The 18,145-nt window shown below is 34.3% G+C and overlaps 2 protein-coding genes across 5 annotated transcripts in view; one reads left to right on the top strand and one right to left on the bottom strand.

Annotated features, from left to right (window-relative positions):
- The window catches only part of fndc3bb (fibronectin type III domain containing 3Bb), a 74,116-nt gene extending 64,067 nt beyond the window's left edge, over positions 1–10,049 (top strand). For all 4 annotated transcript variants that reach the window (XM_055181997.2, XM_055181995.2, XM_055181993.2 and 1 more), the window contains exons 23-26: positions 522–731; positions 2,293–2,459; positions 2,558–2,685; positions 8,214–10,049. In XM_055181997.2, the coding sequence (XP_055037972.2) occupies positions 522–731; positions 2,293–2,459; positions 2,558–2,685; positions 8,214–8,513 (805 nt within the window). In that variant the 3' untranslated portion in view covers positions 8,514–10,049. The remainder of the gene's footprint in view (positions 1–521; positions 732–2,292; positions 2,460–2,557; positions 2,686–8,213) is intronic.
- A 1,929-nt stretch (positions 10,050–11,978) lies between these two features.
- ghsrb (growth hormone secretagogue receptor b) lies at positions 11,979–15,715 on the bottom strand. The gene is made up of 2 exons (XM_055181303.2): positions 14,902–15,715; positions 11,979–13,930 (listed from the first exon to the last, which is right to left on the bottom strand). The coding sequence occupies exons 1-2, from the start codon at positions 15,686–15,688 to the stop codon at positions 13,623–13,625; spliced, it is 1,095 nt and encodes a 364-aa protein (XP_055037278.2). The 5' UTR covers positions 15,689–15,715; the 3' UTR covers positions 11,979–13,622.
- Between the last annotated feature and the right edge of the window lie 2,430 nt (positions 15,716–18,145).

Genomic DNA, 18,145 nt, shown 5'->3' with positions numbered 1-18,145 from the left:
TTTCAAAAACATGAGTAATTTGCCTAAAAATAGAGAAACTTCTCATTGTTTACTTTACCCCGTATTACTTTTTCATGGAAACAGAGAATTTTCAAAGAATCTTTCTGCATACACTGAAAACCTTCTTTTAAAGCACTTCAGGTAGTTCCGAAATGATTTTTTGTCATCTACACTTGAAATAATTGGACCTCCTCATCTGTCTGCAAGACAGACCCCTTATCCGAAAGAAGATCATTTTTTCCCTGTGCTTTGGAGGGCTGTTGAAAGGTCACAGTACAACTAGTAGTCTGCAGGGTTTAACTAGAATTGTCAGCTGAAGGAAATAGAGTAGAGAGAACTGAACAAATGAAAGCTGCAGTGGGCACAGCTGCAGGATTTGCTGCATTCAATTATTGTAATTATTATTATTTATAATTTTTTTCTAAAAATACATAACTTGTACGGTGTCGTGTTTTTTTATAAAATAGGTTTTGTTTTAAAGATGATCAGGTATTGACTGAAACCGTTGGTCTTTTCCTCAGCCTGCAGATTCGAGCAGAAAATGAAATGGGTCCCGGGCCCTTCGGTCAGACCCTGACAGTGAGAACCAGACCCCTGCCCCCCTCTCCTCCCCGACTGGAGTGTGCAGCAGTGGGACCTCAGACTCTGAAGTTACGCTGGGGTTTCGGCAACAGAAGTCCTCTCACAGATGATACGACCTACGTCTTACAGATGGAGGATAAGAATCAGAGGTTAGCGCTGAAGAGCTGTAATATCACTGTGGTTTTTTGGGTTAATTTTGGGTCATTTTTTAGATTTACAATTTCTCTAACATCATCATCAGGTGAGAAAATAAGTGATTTGCGGTGTACTTGTAACATAGACAAATGACACCTAAATTTGATGCTTTATCCAAATAGACATGCAGTCGTTTCGGAGCGGTGGTGCAACTGCCATCATAAATGAGTGATATGTCATTGGTTTCTCTCCTAATGTACATAAACATTGAAATATACATTTCAATTAAAAATTGGTCATGTGATTTCGGTTGGCATATTGGCCTATGATGCTTGCTATGAACATTGAAAATCAAAACAGCATGTCTAATGAGACTGCTTTGATTTAATGGGAATTAAAAAACAAGCAGGTGGATTTTTTTCACCATAGGGTGGTTGTGTTCAAACACTGCCAACACACATTTATGTCCAAACACCCTGTAAAAGTAGATTTTGCATAATAGGTGCCCTTAAAATGATGTAAAATGTTCTTCGCTAGAATATTCTTTTTTATTCCATTGTAAAGCATCATTCTATTTATGTGTATGCACGAGTATTCGCTTTAATTTGTCCCCCATGGGCCCATAAGGCAGGTTCGTCTCTCTGATGTAAGTGGATGATCTGCAAAGCACATTTTGTGTTCGTGAGTCCATTAAGGTGAAGCGGACTAATGAGAAGACTCGATCTCAAAGCGCTGTTGGGAATTAGATTAGGAGAGTCAGGGTTATCAAGACCACCTACCTTAATGTTTTCTGAGAGGCGCTCATCACCGAACCCACTGACGGCTGATTTAGGAGCAAATGAAGGCCCACGTCCTCATCGGTTTTGAGCTTTCAGCTCCGGATCCACTTCTGAAAAATTTAAGCCGTCTGGGCTCATGAATAAAGACTAATCAGGGCCCGAGGATCAAACTTGCTGTCGTTTCTCTATATGTACAGTTTAAAAGAAAGCAATATGATTGCAACATGGTTAGTATACACTGTCCCATCACCAACATTTTCCCCTTGTTTTCAAAAACCTTTTTTGTTTTTTAATGTAATTTCTGAAAAGCTTACGATGCATTTTTTTCTGCTTTTTTAACTCATTCCCCGCCAGCCTTTTTTTTTAAAAAGCATTTTTTTTGTGATTTTCACAAAAAATTCACAAAATGCCTTCAAGGAAAATGTTCTTCTATAAATATATTAGGGATGCTCCGATCAATGCCGATCTCCACTAATAATATGTGGCCGATCACTATTCTGTTCAAAAGTTTTGGTGTGTCCAGCCCCTGAGAGTGCCATCTAGTGGATAATAGCAGAATTACAGATTACCGTAAAAACTCGATATTGGGAAAAGAGTTAAAAATTTTATATTGTTAATTATTTTAATAATTTGGTACTGATTGTTTACTGCCTAAACACAATTTGCAATTAAATCATGTTGGATTTTCAGTCATAACTGTTAGTTTGTGTAACTGTACAACGATCATCTCATTTTACGTCATATTTGTGCACTGATGTTCTGTTTATAACACACGTGCCTCTCTTGCCTTTGTTAGGTTTGTCGTGGTTTACCGAGGTCCGAGTCACACGTTCAAGCTGCAGAGACTGAGCGAATCGAGTCGGTACAGTTTTCGGATCCAGGCGGTGAGCGAGGCAGGCGAAGGACCGTTTTCTCAAACGTACAGCTTTGGCACCATCAAATCTCTGCCACCAACACTGAAAGGTACTGGGTTCAAATCAAGCTCTGCCCACTTTGTGGGGCCTGAATAAAGTCAAATAAAGTTCAAAAAAGATCAGACATGTGTTTTGTTTTCTCCTCAGCACCAAGAGTCTCTCAGCTAGAAGGAAATGCCTGTGAGGTCACATGGGAGAGCGTTCAACCAATGAGAGGAGACCGTATTAGTTATGTGCTACAGGTGCGGGGCGGAAGAGAATCAGAGTACAAACAGGTGAGATGTTGGGAGGTTTATCCAAATTTCTTTTTGAACCCATGTCATATACAGACTTGTTTTTTTGAATTAGTGTTATACAATCATACAGTCCACTCATACAGTGCAGTTAACCCATTCACATTACAGATGGTGAATAAAGAAACAAACAATAACAGTGGAGTGAAATTTTTTTAAACATTTAACATAAGTTTTGATTTGAATGATTCAAATGTTCTGTATAATAGAATTTTTACCTCGGTTTTCATATTTCATGGAAGAAGGACTTTCATTTTCCACTAGATAAACATATGGGCACAGTGACAGCAGAGATGCCGTTGATGATTGGAATTAATATTAAACCGGAAACAAGCTGTTTGCATCATTTGCTCTTGATTCGGTCATATCTGCCTTAACTCATCACAGTCAACATTTGAATGAAGTCGAGTGCTCTCAGAGCTCACAGGGTCCTGCAGGATTCATTAAATCGTGTTTTAAAAAGGAACACAGGGACGAGAACATGCGATTATCACAATTAGGGCCCATTCAGACGTGAAGTCGATTATTGTTTGGAAATTGTTTCTGGTAAGCCACTTTCATGGTGCAATAAACCAAACGGAACTTACTGGATTTGAAATAATGTTTGAATGTATTTGTTAAAACAAGAAAACGTCTCTCTCCCTCTCCTCCTCATCTCTTGGAGGATGTGTCATTTTCATGGCCATCCATTTGCTGGTAAATCTTACAGAAATAGAAGTCCAGGTTGTGCATTTCAAATCAAGGGGACAACCTCAATGAGCACTTCATTTAAAGAAAATTTTAAACATAAAGGGGGTTTCACATCATTTTGTTTTTGTGGTGCACCAGACAGATCTCAAAATGTCTGATTTACCTTAAACTGTACACTGTTAAATGTGCTACACAATGCTGTAGAAGAACCATTTTGGCTGTATTGTTCAATAAGAATCCTTGTAAAAACTTTGTAGTAGAAAAAAAGTTTTTTATACAATTTAAAGGCAATAAATGGTTCTTTTAAAAACCTTTTACTAAATAGGTTCTTTGGGGAACCAAAAATTTATACAACATCTGTAAGTTGAATAAATAAGCTTTCCATTGATGTATGGTCTGTTAGGATAGGAAAATATTTGGCAGAGAAACAACAATTTTAAAATCTGGAAGCTTCGCGAATTGAGCAGCGCGAATTGAGCGACGCAAATGCCGCGAAAACATGCGCTATTCGGCTTAAACGCGCCTTCGTGCAAGTTGAAAATATTCAACTCAAGCGAAAAATTTGCATGACACAAAGTTAAATCCCGCGAGTAATCTAGAGCGAACAACGCGATGCTACGCGTTTGATGTGTACGTAGCATAAGGATGCTAAAAATCAAGTATTTTTGTCGTGTTTTCAGTAGAGGTATCGAGGAATTCTTGAATTGAGATGCTTTTTCTTCATGAGCGAAGCGACCCCAGAGAGTGATTTTAGTTTTGAGACCAAAAATAGGAAATTTAAGTGATTTTGTGCATAAAACGAGCAAAAAAATCTGCCAATGGGGTAAGCAAAAAATCTTGAACATTTTTCATAAACACTACATTTAAGAAAAAATCAAGAAAAATTTGCCTACCCCCATTGGCAGATTTTTTTTGCTTGTTTTATGCACAAAATCACTTAAATTTGATATTTTTGGTCTAAAAGCTAGGCTTATTTTCTTGTTTCGTTTTGCTTATCAAGGAAAAGCATCTAAATTTAAGAATTATTTGATATTTTACTAAAAACAAGACAAAAATAGAAATAATTTTTCTCTTAAAAATCATTATTTGCAGTGTTAGCAACACATATTACTAATAATAAATAAATTTCTGATATATTTATAGTAGGAAAGTTACAAAATATCTTCATGATACATGGTTTTTACTTAATATCCTAATGATTTTTTGCATGAAAAAGCGATAACTGATAACTTAGTATTTTTGTCTTGTTTTCAGTAAAAATAGCAAAAAATGCTTACATTAAGATGTATTTTCTTGATAAGCAAAGTGACCTAGGAAAATAAGTCAAATTTTTAGACAAAAAATATACAATGTAAGCGAATTTGTGCTTAAAACAAATTCAATGGAGTAAGAACATTTTTCTTGAAATAAGTTTACTTTTTTAACACTTAATTCAAGATATTTTTGTTAACCCATTGGCAGATTTTTATATTATTTTGTTGCTTGTTTTAAGCACAAATTCACTTAAAGTTTATATTTTTGTTTAAAAATTACTTTTTTATGTCATTTTGCTCATCAAGAAAACACATCTAAATGTAAGAATTTTTAGATGTTAGTATTTTTGTCTTGTTTTCGGTAAAAAGTAATTTTTTGCAATGATCCAAACAATATTTTTTTGGGCTATTGCTACAAATAGTGGTTTTGTGGTCCAGGGTCACAAATGGTGCTTACAGTGTAAAGGAATGGCATTCCCATGTCAAATAGCCATGTACAACATTGTAATTTTGATTTAATTCTGTTTGTTTTGACCTGTGTCAAATTATGCAAATACACACAGAAGTGCCGTTTTAATTAATTGCTTATTACTGCTTTCGTTTCTTTTTGCACTCCATGTTGATGCGTTCAAGATAAATTATATCAATATTTGACATTAAGCTTTCAATGAATACAAATGAAAAAAAAATAAACACTTCACAGAGGTTTTACATGCATAATTGTTTTCATCATTGCAATAATATCAAGACCTCACCACATTTATGAGCTACCAGTGGTGGAGAGGCTTAAAAGATGCTTGTTTCCATGGAGACATAAACCGGTCCGTCTGAAAGCCGAATATGACGGGCGGAAAGTCCTGAGTGTATTGCCTGAATACGCTTGTCTTCAACAATATTATCTAGGTTTAAAAGCCCACATAAACCTTATTATTTTCTCTGTTTTTAATTTCCATTTGCTCCGTGCCGTTGCTTGGACAAAACGGCCATTTGCTTTAAGTCCATTTATGTGCCATTAAGTGAGTTCCTTTTAAATGCAGCCTATTGTTTTATTTATGTTTGTCAATGAAAGGCAGGGTAATTTGTTTTGGATGATTTTTATAGCACTTCTTATTGTAAACGCTTGCATTTTATCATTACCGCTTGGTTCATGAACTTAACTGTACTGGGAAATTTTCTGTTTTGTACATCATGTATTCCTTACGCTTGTTTTGCATGCACACTAAGAATAACATACAGATTGTCCTGATACATGTCAATATACCTGCATGAAATCTGCACACGTTCCCCGCTTCATGATGTTTGTAGGGCATGTTATGTTCTCTCTTACAACCAGAGGTTTGTTTTTTGTTCCCCATTTCTTGTGTGCCTGCATGAGTCCACAAGCAGTGATGGGTATTTTTTGATGTGACCCTGAACCACAAAACCAGTCATAAGTGGCACGGGTGTATTTGCATTAATAGCCAACAAAGTCAAAATCATAATTTTTATGCCAAAAAATCATTAAGATCATGTTCAATGGAGATATTTTGTAAATTTTCTACCGTAAATATATCAAAAATGTGTTTATTATAGTAATATGGAATTTAAAGGCGATTTTCTTAATTTTTTTATTTTTGTTTTGCACCAGATTTTGTCAGCCATATATTGTCTTAAAAAACCATACATCAATGGAAGGCATTAAAACTGGTTTTGTGGTCCAGGGTCACACATAGTAAAGAGAAAGACTTTTTGCACATCAAACAAGACATTATACATGAAACCTTTTGTAACAATTATGCAATATGTTTTGCATCAAAGAAAAATATACTTACAGTTTGGTGTGATGTAACTTTAGTGTCACTAGTATGGTATATTAATCATGTTTTCAAGATGAAAATTAGTAATGCCCTTTAAAGGGACACTCCACACTGCAAACAATTATTTTCAAGAAAAAAAATCTTAGTATTTTTGTCTTATTTTCAGTAAAAATATCTAAAAATTCTTAATTTAATAGGATTTAATAAGATTTGGTTTTTGACCAAAAATATCAAATTTAAGTGATTTTGTGCATAAAACAAGCAAAGCAATCTGCCAATGGGGTAAGCAAATTTTTCATGAATTTAGTGTTTAAGAAAAATGTTCAAGATTTTTTTGCTTACCCCATTGGCAGATTTTTGTACTTGTTTTACGCTCAAAATCACTTAAGTCTAGTTTTTAGACCAAAAATATCCAGTTTATTTTCTTGGGTCGTTTTGCTCATCAAGAAAAAGCATCTTGATTTAAGAATTGTTTGATATTTTTACTGAAAACAAGACAAAAATACTAAGAAAACTTTTTCTTAAATTTTTTTTGCAGTGCACAATTGATTTTGTTACCTTTTTGGAATCCATTCAGCCGATCTCCGGGTCTGGCGGTACCACTTTTAGCATAGCTTAGCATGATCCATTCAATCTGATTAGACCATTAGCATCGCGCTAAAAAAAATGACCAAAGAGTTTGAATATTTTCCTTTTGACAACTTGATTCTTCTGTAGTTACATTGTGTACTAAGACCGACAAAAAAGTTGTCATTTTCTAGGCAGATATAGCTAGGAACAACACAGCAAAAAATTACTTTCTTACTTAGTATTTTTGTCTTGTTTTCAGTAAAATATCTAAAAATTCTTAAATTAAGATGATTTTTCTTGATGAGAAAAATGACCCAAGAAAATAAGTCTAGTTTTTAGACCAAAAATATCAAATTTAAGTGATTTTGTGCATAAAACAAGCAAAAAAATCTTGAAAATTTTTCTTAAACACTAAATTCAAGAAAAATTCAACAGAAATTTGCTCGCCCCATTGGCAGATTTTTTTGCTTGTTTTATGCACAAGATTACTTGGGTTTGATATTTTTGGTCTAGGAACTATAATTTCTTGGGTCGTTTTGCTCATCAAGAAAGAATATTTAGATATTTTTACTGAAAAAAGACAACAATACAAAGACATTTTTTTCTTGAAAATCATTTTTTGCAGTGTATACTCTCATTCTGGCGTAATAATGACGGGCTTTGCTGCCTTAACATGATTTTAAAATAGTTTGAAAATAGTCCCCAGCTATTGAAAGTTACCAAGGGGACTGTTTTCGGGCATCATATCATCGCAACTGTTAATTTAGTCTTGGGACAAGATGTAACTAAAGAAGAGTAGGCAAAATGTTGAAACTCTTTGGTTACTTTTTAGCGCAATGCTAATGGTCTAGTCGGATTCGATGTATTGTGCTAAGCTATGCTGAAAGTGATAGCGCCAGACCCGGAGATCAGCTGAATGGATTCCAAAACTGTAAAAGTCATGTTTAACTCTAGAGGAGCCGGAAAATGAGCATATTTTCAAAAAAAGTGGATTGTCCGTTTAATATACATTATATTTAATATCGCTTTAATGATTTTTTCTTTTTTCTTTCTTCTTGTGGATGATTGAAATAGAACTGACTGTATTTTGTATATAATATTTGACGTTTCATTGTGTTACTGTTGTATTTTTGGAAGTGTCCTGACTGTGATTTTGTATACACCGATACATTAATTTCATCATATTTATTGTTTTCCTCAGGTTTATAAGGGAGAAGAGACGTCATTCCAATTGTTTGGCCTGCAGTGGAACACAGACTACCGGCTGCGAGTGTTCGCATGCAGGCGTTGTACAGACACCCATCAGGAGCTGTGTGGGGCCTTCAGCCCTTCCGCTCATTTTACACCACAGCGGTCTGATGCCACACTGACCGTGGAGGCCGATGTCACCAGGGTGCCCATGGGCAGAAGCCTTACCGATGAACAGTTTGCCAGCCTCATAGTTTTTGGTGTGGCCTCTCTCTCTGTATTAATCGCCTTCCTGCTTCAGCTTCTAATTTAGACGCTGGAACATTGAGTGTATGAAATGTTCCCGTCTGATGGCTACGGTTTATAAACTGCAGATTGCAAAACGGTTATTGCAAGTACTCGAATTATTGGTCATTGACCTGCTTTTTACACCTGAAAACAATCACATGAACAGATTTTGCATATTTTATTTTATTTTTACAGTTTTTCTAAGGTAAGTCACAGCTTGTGCGAATCGGTAATGATAAAACATTCTGCTCTATGTCTTTATGTTTAAACTTGAGATGCTGTCGTATATTTTCATAGTATCAATGGTATTTTTTAATGGAGATTTTTAACACGCGGCCTATGGGATCATATTATGTAACGCAGAGTACGGATTGCAAGGAATATAAGTTGTACTGTCTGTCCTCTACAATATTCAAGTATCAATACAGTATCAGTGATTTTCCCATATGAAGTCCAAATCTGCTTTATTCTGCCCTCTGTATAAATTAAAAGAGGGAAAGACACGAAAACTCCAGAAACTGTCAGTCCAAAGAGAGTCTTTGCAATTAGCAATATACAATTTAGTGAAGTCTGGGATGTTTGTACCTCAGGGACTTGGGAGGGCCAGATTTCTTTTTATTTCATCGGTGACGTGAACCTGTATACACAAATCCAAATCATTTCAAATCTGCTGCTCACAGTATTCCATTAACCTTTGATCACATTGAAGAGGACACGGTCATGTTTACTAGCTCGGCCCTTAACCAAAGTTAGTGAGCAATAACAGTTTAGTTAGATTTATTTATGCTATATTCTTGTACTTTATCATGCAAATCACAGTGCAATCTTCATTTATTTATTACAAGATCAAAAGAACTGTCATATTCATATTTTCCTCATGTAGCATGTCTTTTTTATGGAGGGGGGGTATTACAAATGTTTTATTATTTTTCCAAATACAGCATTAATATCATTAACCTGTCTTATTTTAGGTATATATTTTGTATTCTGTTTGTAGCGTTATTCGCTCAATGGTATATCTTGTGATTTTCTACCTGCACAAACAACAACAACCAATGTTTTTTTAAATCTTTAGTCCTCACATAGTGTTTATGCATTGTTGGATGTTTTAGGCAAACATTCCATTTATTTTTAATCAAGAAGTTGAAGTAACTTGACACTAGAAAAACTTGAAGTGGAATCACTTGAAGAATAGACATTGTTACTTTTTAATTAAACTCAAGACCCAGAATCCATTTTTTTAAAGTGCAAAACAGATGTTTTTAAAACTTGTTGCTTTTTTATTTGCAGTTTTAGGACATCGGGTAATAAGTGACCTAAATATAGTTTTCAGTGCTTGCATATAAAATCATTCCATGTTACCATTTTTAAGATATAACAATGTCACATTTATTGATGTAAAATTATAATCGTAGACATTATATTTAAAAAAAAAAAACCTACCATATCAGTTTAATTGTATAGATATTGAAATACTACCCTTTTGTATTTAAGATGATTATGTATCTGTAGCATATATGTAATATATTTATACACAATAAATTTTTTTAAATTTCGAAAATGATTCCTTTGTGGTGTTTACTTTTTAATAAGCTTGTATTTTATAATTTCCTGTAGTGTTAATTTTATATTACTATAATATCAATAAAAAATTTTGTTTTATTTTTGTTCAGTAGATTTGAACAGTTATTTTATTAATTCTGTGTTTGTCTATAAAACAAACAAATTAAAACCTAAATAATACAGTGTGACATTAGGACCTAAATGTATTTTACATAAAACATTCCCAAAAAAGCCATCGCCATGTTCTGCATTATAGACACAATATATTAAATATCTCATAAATATTTTCATTACAAAATCATACATTAATTTCTGTGAAGATCATTAAAGGAGACATTTCACAAGACTTTTTTAAACATGTCAAATAAATCTTTGGTGTCTCCAGAGTACATATGTGAAGTTTTAACTCAAAATGCCATATAAATAATTTATTATAGCAAGTTAAAATTGCCACTTTGTAGGTGTGAGCAAAAATTAGCAGTTTTTGGTGTCCTTTTAAATGCAAATGAGTTGATCTCTGCACTATCCCCTTCTGACATCACAGGGGGAGATAAATTTCAAATACCTATGAAAATGATTCCTTTGTGGTGTTTACTTTTTAATAAGCTTGTTTTTTATCATTTCCTGTAGTGTTAATTTTATATTACTATAATATCAATAAAAAATTTTGTTTTATTTTTGTTCAGTAGATTTGAACAGTTATTTTATTAATTCTGTGTTTGTCTATAAAACAAACAAATTAAAACCTAAATAATACAGTGTGACATTAGGACCTAAATGTATTTTACATAAAACATTCCCAAAAAAGCCATCGCCATGTTCTGCATTATAGACACAATATATTAAATATCTCATAAATATTTTCATTACAAAATCATACATTAATTTCTGTGAAGATCATTAAAGGAGACATTTCACAAGACTTTTTTAAACATGTCAAATAAATCTTTGGTGTCTCCAGAGTACATATGTGAAGTTTTAACTCAAAATGCCATATAAATAATTTATTATAGCAAGTTAAAATTGCCACTTTGTAGGTGTGAGCAAAAATTAGCAGTTTTTGGTGTCCTTTTAAATGCAAATGAGTTGATCTCTGCACTATCCCCTTCTGACATCACAGGGGGAGATAAATTTCAAATACCTATGAAAATGATTCCTTTGTGGTGTTTACTTTTTAATAAGCTTGTTTTTTATCATTTCCTGTCGTGTTAATTTTAAATTACTATAATATCAATAAAAATGTTTGTTTTATTTTTGTTCAGTAGATTTGAACAGACATCGTTATTTTATTAATTCTGTGTTTGTCTATAAAACAAACAAATTAAAATCTAAATAATACAGTGTGACATTAGGACCTAAATGTATTTTACATAAAACATTCCCAAAAAAGCCAGCGCCATGTTCTGCATTAGACACAATATATTAAATATCTCATAAATATTTTCATTACAAAATCATACATTAATTTCTGTGAAGATCATTAAAGGAGACATTTCACAAGACTTTTTTAAACATGTCAAATAAATCTTTGGTATCTCCAGAGTACATATGTGAAGTTTAAACTCAAAATGCCATATAAATAATTTATTATAGCATGTTAAAATGGCCACTTTGTAGGTGTGAGCAAAAATGTGCAGTTTTTGGTGTCCTTTTAAATGCAAATGAGTTGATCTCTGCACTATCCCCTTCTGACATCACAGGGGGAGATAAATTTCAAATACCTATGAAAAATGATTCCTTTGTGGTGTTTACTTTTTAATAAGCTTGTTTTTTATAATTTCCTGTTGTGTTAATTTTAAATTAATATCAATACAAATGTTTGTTTTATTTTTGTTGAGTAGATTTGAACAGACATCATGTTATTTTATTAATTCTGTGTTTGTCTATAAAACAAACAAATTAAAACCTAAATAATACAGTGTGACATTAGGACCTAAATGTATTTTACATAAAACATTCCCAAAAAAGCCATCGCCATGTTCTGCATTAGACACAATATATTAAATATCTCATAAATATTTTCATTACAAAATCATACATTCATTTCTGTGAAGATCATTAAAGGAGACATTTCACAAGACTTTTTTAAACATGTCAAATAAATCTTTGGTGTCTCCAGAGTACATATGTGAGGTTTTAACTCAAAATACCATATAAATAATTTATTATAGCAAGTTAAAATTGCCACTTTGTAGGTGTGAGCAAACATGTGCAGTTTTTGGTGTCCTTTTAAATGCAAATGAGTTGATCTCTGCACTAAATTATCCCCTTCTGACATCACAGGGGGAGACACATTTCAATTACCTATTTTTCACATGCTTGCAGTGAATGGTTTATAAAACTAAGTTACTGGGTTGATCTTTTTCACATTTTCTAGAAGCACTGGGGAGCCAATTATAGCACTTAAAGTCCGATTTTCATGATATGTCCCCTCTAAATATCTCCACCCAAAGATGTGCTGTCTTTACAAGCAACTCAAGAAAATGTACATTTAATTTAATATTATTAAAAACAAGCAATATACACCAAGTGCTTAAATTAAATACAAGACTTTCACAAACTTGTAATAAGTGCACTTCATCATGATTTAAAACGCAACTAACATCTGATAACACAAGCGTGTTGCAGGACATTTATCATTCAGCACCATTGTACTTTCTCCCACATAGGGTACAATGTTGAAGTGCTTACCTCTACAGTGTGCTGTCATCCAGTATATAGGCAGTTTAAGGCATTTTGGGGTACTGTGCATACAGTATGTACAGTTTTTGCATGGATACCAGGGTGTAAAGGGAATTATGACACTGCTGGTTTGTGTGTGCAGATGATGCATAACCACTTATATATTTGGTGTACTGTAAATGGCCTCTGGGTACAAAAATGCAACTATTGAAATAAAAAAGTGAAAAGGCAATGAAATGGTGATTGTAACAGAGAATACTCCATGGAAAAGTAAATAGGACAAGCTGGATTTGTTGCTATGTTTGCTGGATTTGTTGCTAAGTATCAAACACTCTTAAAAATAAAGGTTCACGAAAGGTTGGGCTGTTAAGAACCATAACATCCATAAAACCTTTCTATTAGATAAAATGTTCTTTATACACTCAGAAATAAAGATACAAACCGGTACAAAAGTTGGCACTGGGGTGGTACCTTTTTAAAAAGTACACTTTTGTACCTCAAAGGTATAGGTCCCTAAAAGGTACATGCCTCAGAAATACATGTCTGTACCAAAATGGTACATTAGCACCTTTGTAAAAGGTACCGTCCCAGTGACAACACGTGTACGTGTTAGTGGCTAAATATTTTTTTTCTTAGTTTATATAAAGGTACTAAAAACGTTCTCTAGGTTACAAAAATTATTTTATAGCATCGAGTACCTGTATTTTTTAAGAGTGTAGGTGCATGAAATCAAATGCATATTCTCAATTTGAGCCAATACATTTTATAGTTTGTTGTAACTTTATGGTTCTCATGAAGGGTTGTAGAAGTGCTCAGTCTTTCATTTAGTATATACGGTAGTCACTTTATCCAAAAATGTATGAGATGATTGACAGATTCGTTCCCTGTGTCACGTGCTCCAACTGGGTTCATTCCACACTGAGAAACTCTCCGCGTTCACGATGTTCTGCACCGAGCGTCCGGCAGCGCGCCTCATTCCGAACAGTTTGCACGCCGCGCTCCTGTACTTTTTGGACATGATGTTGTAGAGGATGGGGTTGATCGCGGCGCTCAGGTAAAACAGCACAAAGGACACCAGGTTGCAATATTCACTGATTTGGGAGATTAAAGGGGAATTGGCTTCGGATGACTTGGAGAACAGATACCGACCCACGTGGAAGGGCAACCAGCAGAGGACAAACGCAAGAACCACTACAGCTGAGAGAGAGAGAGAGAGAGAGAGAGAGAGAGAGAGAGAGAGAGAGAGAGAGAGAGAGAGAGAGAGAGAGAGAGAGAGAGATTTTAAACAACCCATTATAAGCAGCTTTGTGAAATGATAGTTTTTATGTTATATTACTTCTAAAAATACATTAAATTCACTTTATCAACACTTTACGCACACACTGCCACTTTATTGTTTACTGCACTACATCCATATACACTATTAAAAATGTGTCTTTGTGATTTATTATTTCTTATGCAGAGGAATTAACAAAATAAAAGTTCATTGTGCCAAAGTACCGTTATGCGTAAAGTTCACGCAAAAAGTTTTGTTTAATAATGAGAATTTTTTAATTATGCCAATTATGCTTCCTATATGTTTTGAATGAATAAAGCCATTGTAAAACAGTCGATAATTGTGACAACATGTCAATTATATTTGAAGAGTTTCGTTGCAAAACGAGATAACACCCGTTTTTTTAATTGTTCAGAAATCTCGTTTTTTGGTTGTGTATTCCAATTAATTTCAATGCAACTGCAGTTGGTTTGTTTTCATTTAAACCTTCATAACTTTAAAAATACAGCTAAGTATCACCATAAAACAAAATAATAACATGATAACATAATAATAACCATGTTTTGACAAAAATGTTAAAAAATGGATTTATCTCGTTTCGCAACGAAACTCTTCATTTGTATTAATGCAAGCTGCTGCGTTGCATGGCAACCCGATAGTTATGCGTATGATTTATACACTTTTTTTCTGATTATGATTATTAACCCAATGATATAAAATTGATCAATAATAATTGTAATACTATTAGAAGGCCAATTTATTAAACACTAAACACATATTTCTGTTTATTTTATTGCTTTATGCAAATTGATTGTAGCAATAGTTTGAAGTCAAAACTGTTTTGTAATGCACCTAAAATATTTGTAAGACTTTAAAGAAACGTTGAGCTCACCCAGCATTTTGACTGTTTGTTTATTGTTCTTGTCCCGGCTAGAAACGGGTCCAACCGGGTTCTCCTTCCTTCTCCACAATCTTCTTCCGATGAGGCTGTACAGCACTGTCAAACACAGGACCGGGAGAAAGAAAAACACACTGGAGACCCAAACCATCATAGTAAGCAATCCCGACCGGATGGCGTATTCGGTCGCCTTACATTCATTGGTCTCCCAGGGATTGGTACCGTTCTCGTGCTCGACTCCGACCAGAATGAATATGGGTCCGGCGCTGCAGAGAGCCACGGTCCAGAGAAACACAATCACCCCTTTAACTCGACCCCGGGTGACGATGACTTTTGCCCTGAACGGGAAACAAATCGCGAAGTATCTTTCCACGCTCAGGGCGGTAATGTTGAGGATGGTGGAGTACGTGCAACTTTCACTAACAAACTGAAAGAGCTTACACAGCTCATCTCCAAAGTTCCAGGGTCGGTACCGCCAGACCCGGTAAAGGTCCAGTGGCATGCACAAGAAAATCAGCAGATCTGAAAGTGCCATGCTGCAGAGGTAAAGATTGGTGGTTGTTCGCATGTCTTTGTATTTGCTGACCACCAGGATGGTCAACAGGTTCCCAGCGATTCCAACCAGGAAAAGGAAAGCACACGTCACTGTGATGCCAGTCAGGATTGGGACTGGGAATAGATGGACCGGGTACTCCACGCCAGTTGCGTTACTTTCCGTGATGTCTTCATCGCATAAAGTGATGCTGAATGGGCAGCTGGACACGTTCGTCCAATTACTCATTATGAAAAAATATCAGAGGATTTTGGTGAGTTTTATTGGTACCTCATGACTTCCTCCACGAGTTTCTTTGTATGCACATCGTACAACGTGTAAAATGCACAGTTTGAGAAGTGCACGCGAGTTACCTGTCAATGATGCGATCTGAGCTGCCTGTGGGGGATCGGGGAGACACAACTTGCACCGCGCATGCGCACAACATGCCCTGACTAATTGCAATCTTATTGCTTTCTACTTTTTGCAGACTATCTTTATGTTACGTGTTTGTAGCGTTTCATAACGTTTAAACTTTAAGTATTTCAACACAAAAATGGCGCATTATTGTATGGAAACTATATTTTAATGCACTGGGATTTCTTTGTTCCTTTAACGCCACCTGATATCCTAATGTTTCGCAATTTCATTGCAATGCGCTTATAATGCATGTACGAAATAAATGGTAGTGCTGTCCAGGGTGCTGAAAATCATTTGGTGGGCGGGGCTAGGTGTTAGGCTGGGTTGATGTTAAAAACAATATAGGCTCATACATATATATACACAAATAGATTTAATAAAGCAATTCTTAATTGAGATTTCCCTTTATGCGTAATTAATGATGATGATTCATTTTCCATGGCAATGTTCTTTATAAATGTTTTGCATTTGTGGAAACTAAATCTGAGTAACCACTTAAATTCCTGGTATGCGTTGATATCTGTATATGAAGGTAATTTGTGTCCTGTCTCCTTGTTATTGTTGAGAATAACATTGTAACGTAGGTTTATCTGATTTTTACCACACGGTGGCAGTGTTGTCACTCTTTTGTCACTTCAACTATATGTGTCTGCCTCATTAACCTCCCAAGACCTTCTCTTGGAGAGAAGATTTAAAAATGAACATTTCCTCAGATATATGGGGAAAAAATATGCAGAAATTCTCAAACACAAACTATTAACAGTAATCTTAAATACAGTATAACTGGATTAATGAGAACGTATTTTACTCCATTAGATTAAACAAAATTTGTCAGAACACTTCAGAAAAAGGGCACACTTTTACACTGCATGTGGAGTTGTCCTATGGTGCAGGAGTTTTGGAAAGAGGTACTAGAGATACAAATTTTTCAGATGATATCATGAATCCAGAAATTTTTATTTTGGGTATTTTTATTGAAATAACTGAAAATATTGTATGTTGTAGCAGCAGCACTCGTAAACTAATTGACATGTGTATACTTCAAGCAAAATGTTTAATAGCTATATACTGGAAAAAAGTGGAAAGGCCATCTGTTGTACAGTGGATTAATAATATGTCTTTTTGTTTGTCAATGGAAAACATTACATATATCCTAAAAGGTAAATTGTCCCAATTTGAAGATATTTAGAAACCCTTTATATCCTTTATCTCAAACTCTGATTTTAGTAATGTAATGGCTGACATTGAAAGAGACAAAATATCTTGATTCTCAATGTATTTACACCCACATTATATTAGTAATCATTTAGCCAATTACTGTTTTGTTTTTGTTTTTTTATTACCCCTTTTTATATTTGCTTCCTGATTGATTATTTTCAACTACTTTCAACTCTTCTTGGTTTGATATCTGAATTGACCTGTGCCAATTTTTTTACTTAATTTTATTATTTATTTTTTACTATTTATTAGTGTCTTTCCTTCTTTGTCATGTTATTTATTGTTATTATGTTAAAAGATATCTAGAACACGAAGCAGTGTATTTGTCCATGTTTGTGTACAACAGGTTCCAGTTACACAGAATTAAGTATTATGGTGCAAACATAAAAAAAAATGATGTCCACATATGGTCATCAACCCCAAAGTGAACATAAAGGCCTGTTATACATAAAGTTAAATATATTAAGTGAAAATGCCTGTTTCAAACTACAGTTTATGCTGTTTTTCACAATGTAAAGATAAAACACATCAGATCATCATAGGATTTAAACCACACAAAAAATATGGACATTGTGATCTTTAAAAATATGTTATACCTCTTTTAAAGAGGATATATATTTTAATTCTGACCTTTTCCATGTTTAAGGTCCCCAGTGCTTTTTTCGATGTTTACCTAGAAAAGTTTAAAAAAGGTAAATGTAGCTCCCCTTGTGATGTCAAATGGGGATTCTATTCCATTATAATAATACCACCACTTATTCTGCAACTATCCAATTACAGCACTGCCATTTAGTGCAGAGAGAAAGTGAGAGAGAGAGAGAGAGAGAGAGAGAGAGAGAGAGAGAGAGAGAGAAAGAGAGAGAGTGTGTGTGTTTGTATTTCATCAGCTCATTTGCATTTAAAAAGACACACCCAAAAACAGCAAATATTTGCTCACACCTACAAAGTGGCAATGTTAAAATGTTAAATAAATAATCTATGTATTTTTAGCTTAAACTTTATGTACTCTGGGGACACCAAATATTTATTTAAAAAAAAAAGTCTTGTGAAATGTCCCTTTAAAGAATT

The sequence above is a fragment of the Misgurnus anguillicaudatus genome, chromosome 25, assembly GCF_027580225.2.
Source record: "Misgurnus anguillicaudatus chromosome 25, ASM2758022v2, whole genome shotgun sequence".
In the NCBI taxonomy this organism is placed as follows: Eukaryota; Metazoa; Chordata; class Actinopteri; order Cypriniformes; family Cobitidae; genus Misgurnus; species Misgurnus anguillicaudatus.
This window is presented reverse-complemented; position numbering and strand designations above follow the sequence as displayed.

What these genes read in the sequence shown, in the direction of transcription:
- ghsrb (XM_055181303.2), bottom strand. Translation starts at nt 15,688, where the DNA reads ATGAGTAATTGGACGAACGTGTCCAGCTGCCCATTCAGCATCACTTTA. An exon ending in ACAAACAGTCAAAATGCTGG is followed by an intron (nt 13,931 to 14,901) that starts GTGAGCTCAACG and finishes TCTCTCTCTCAG; the next exon opens with CTGTAGTGGTTCTTGCGTTT.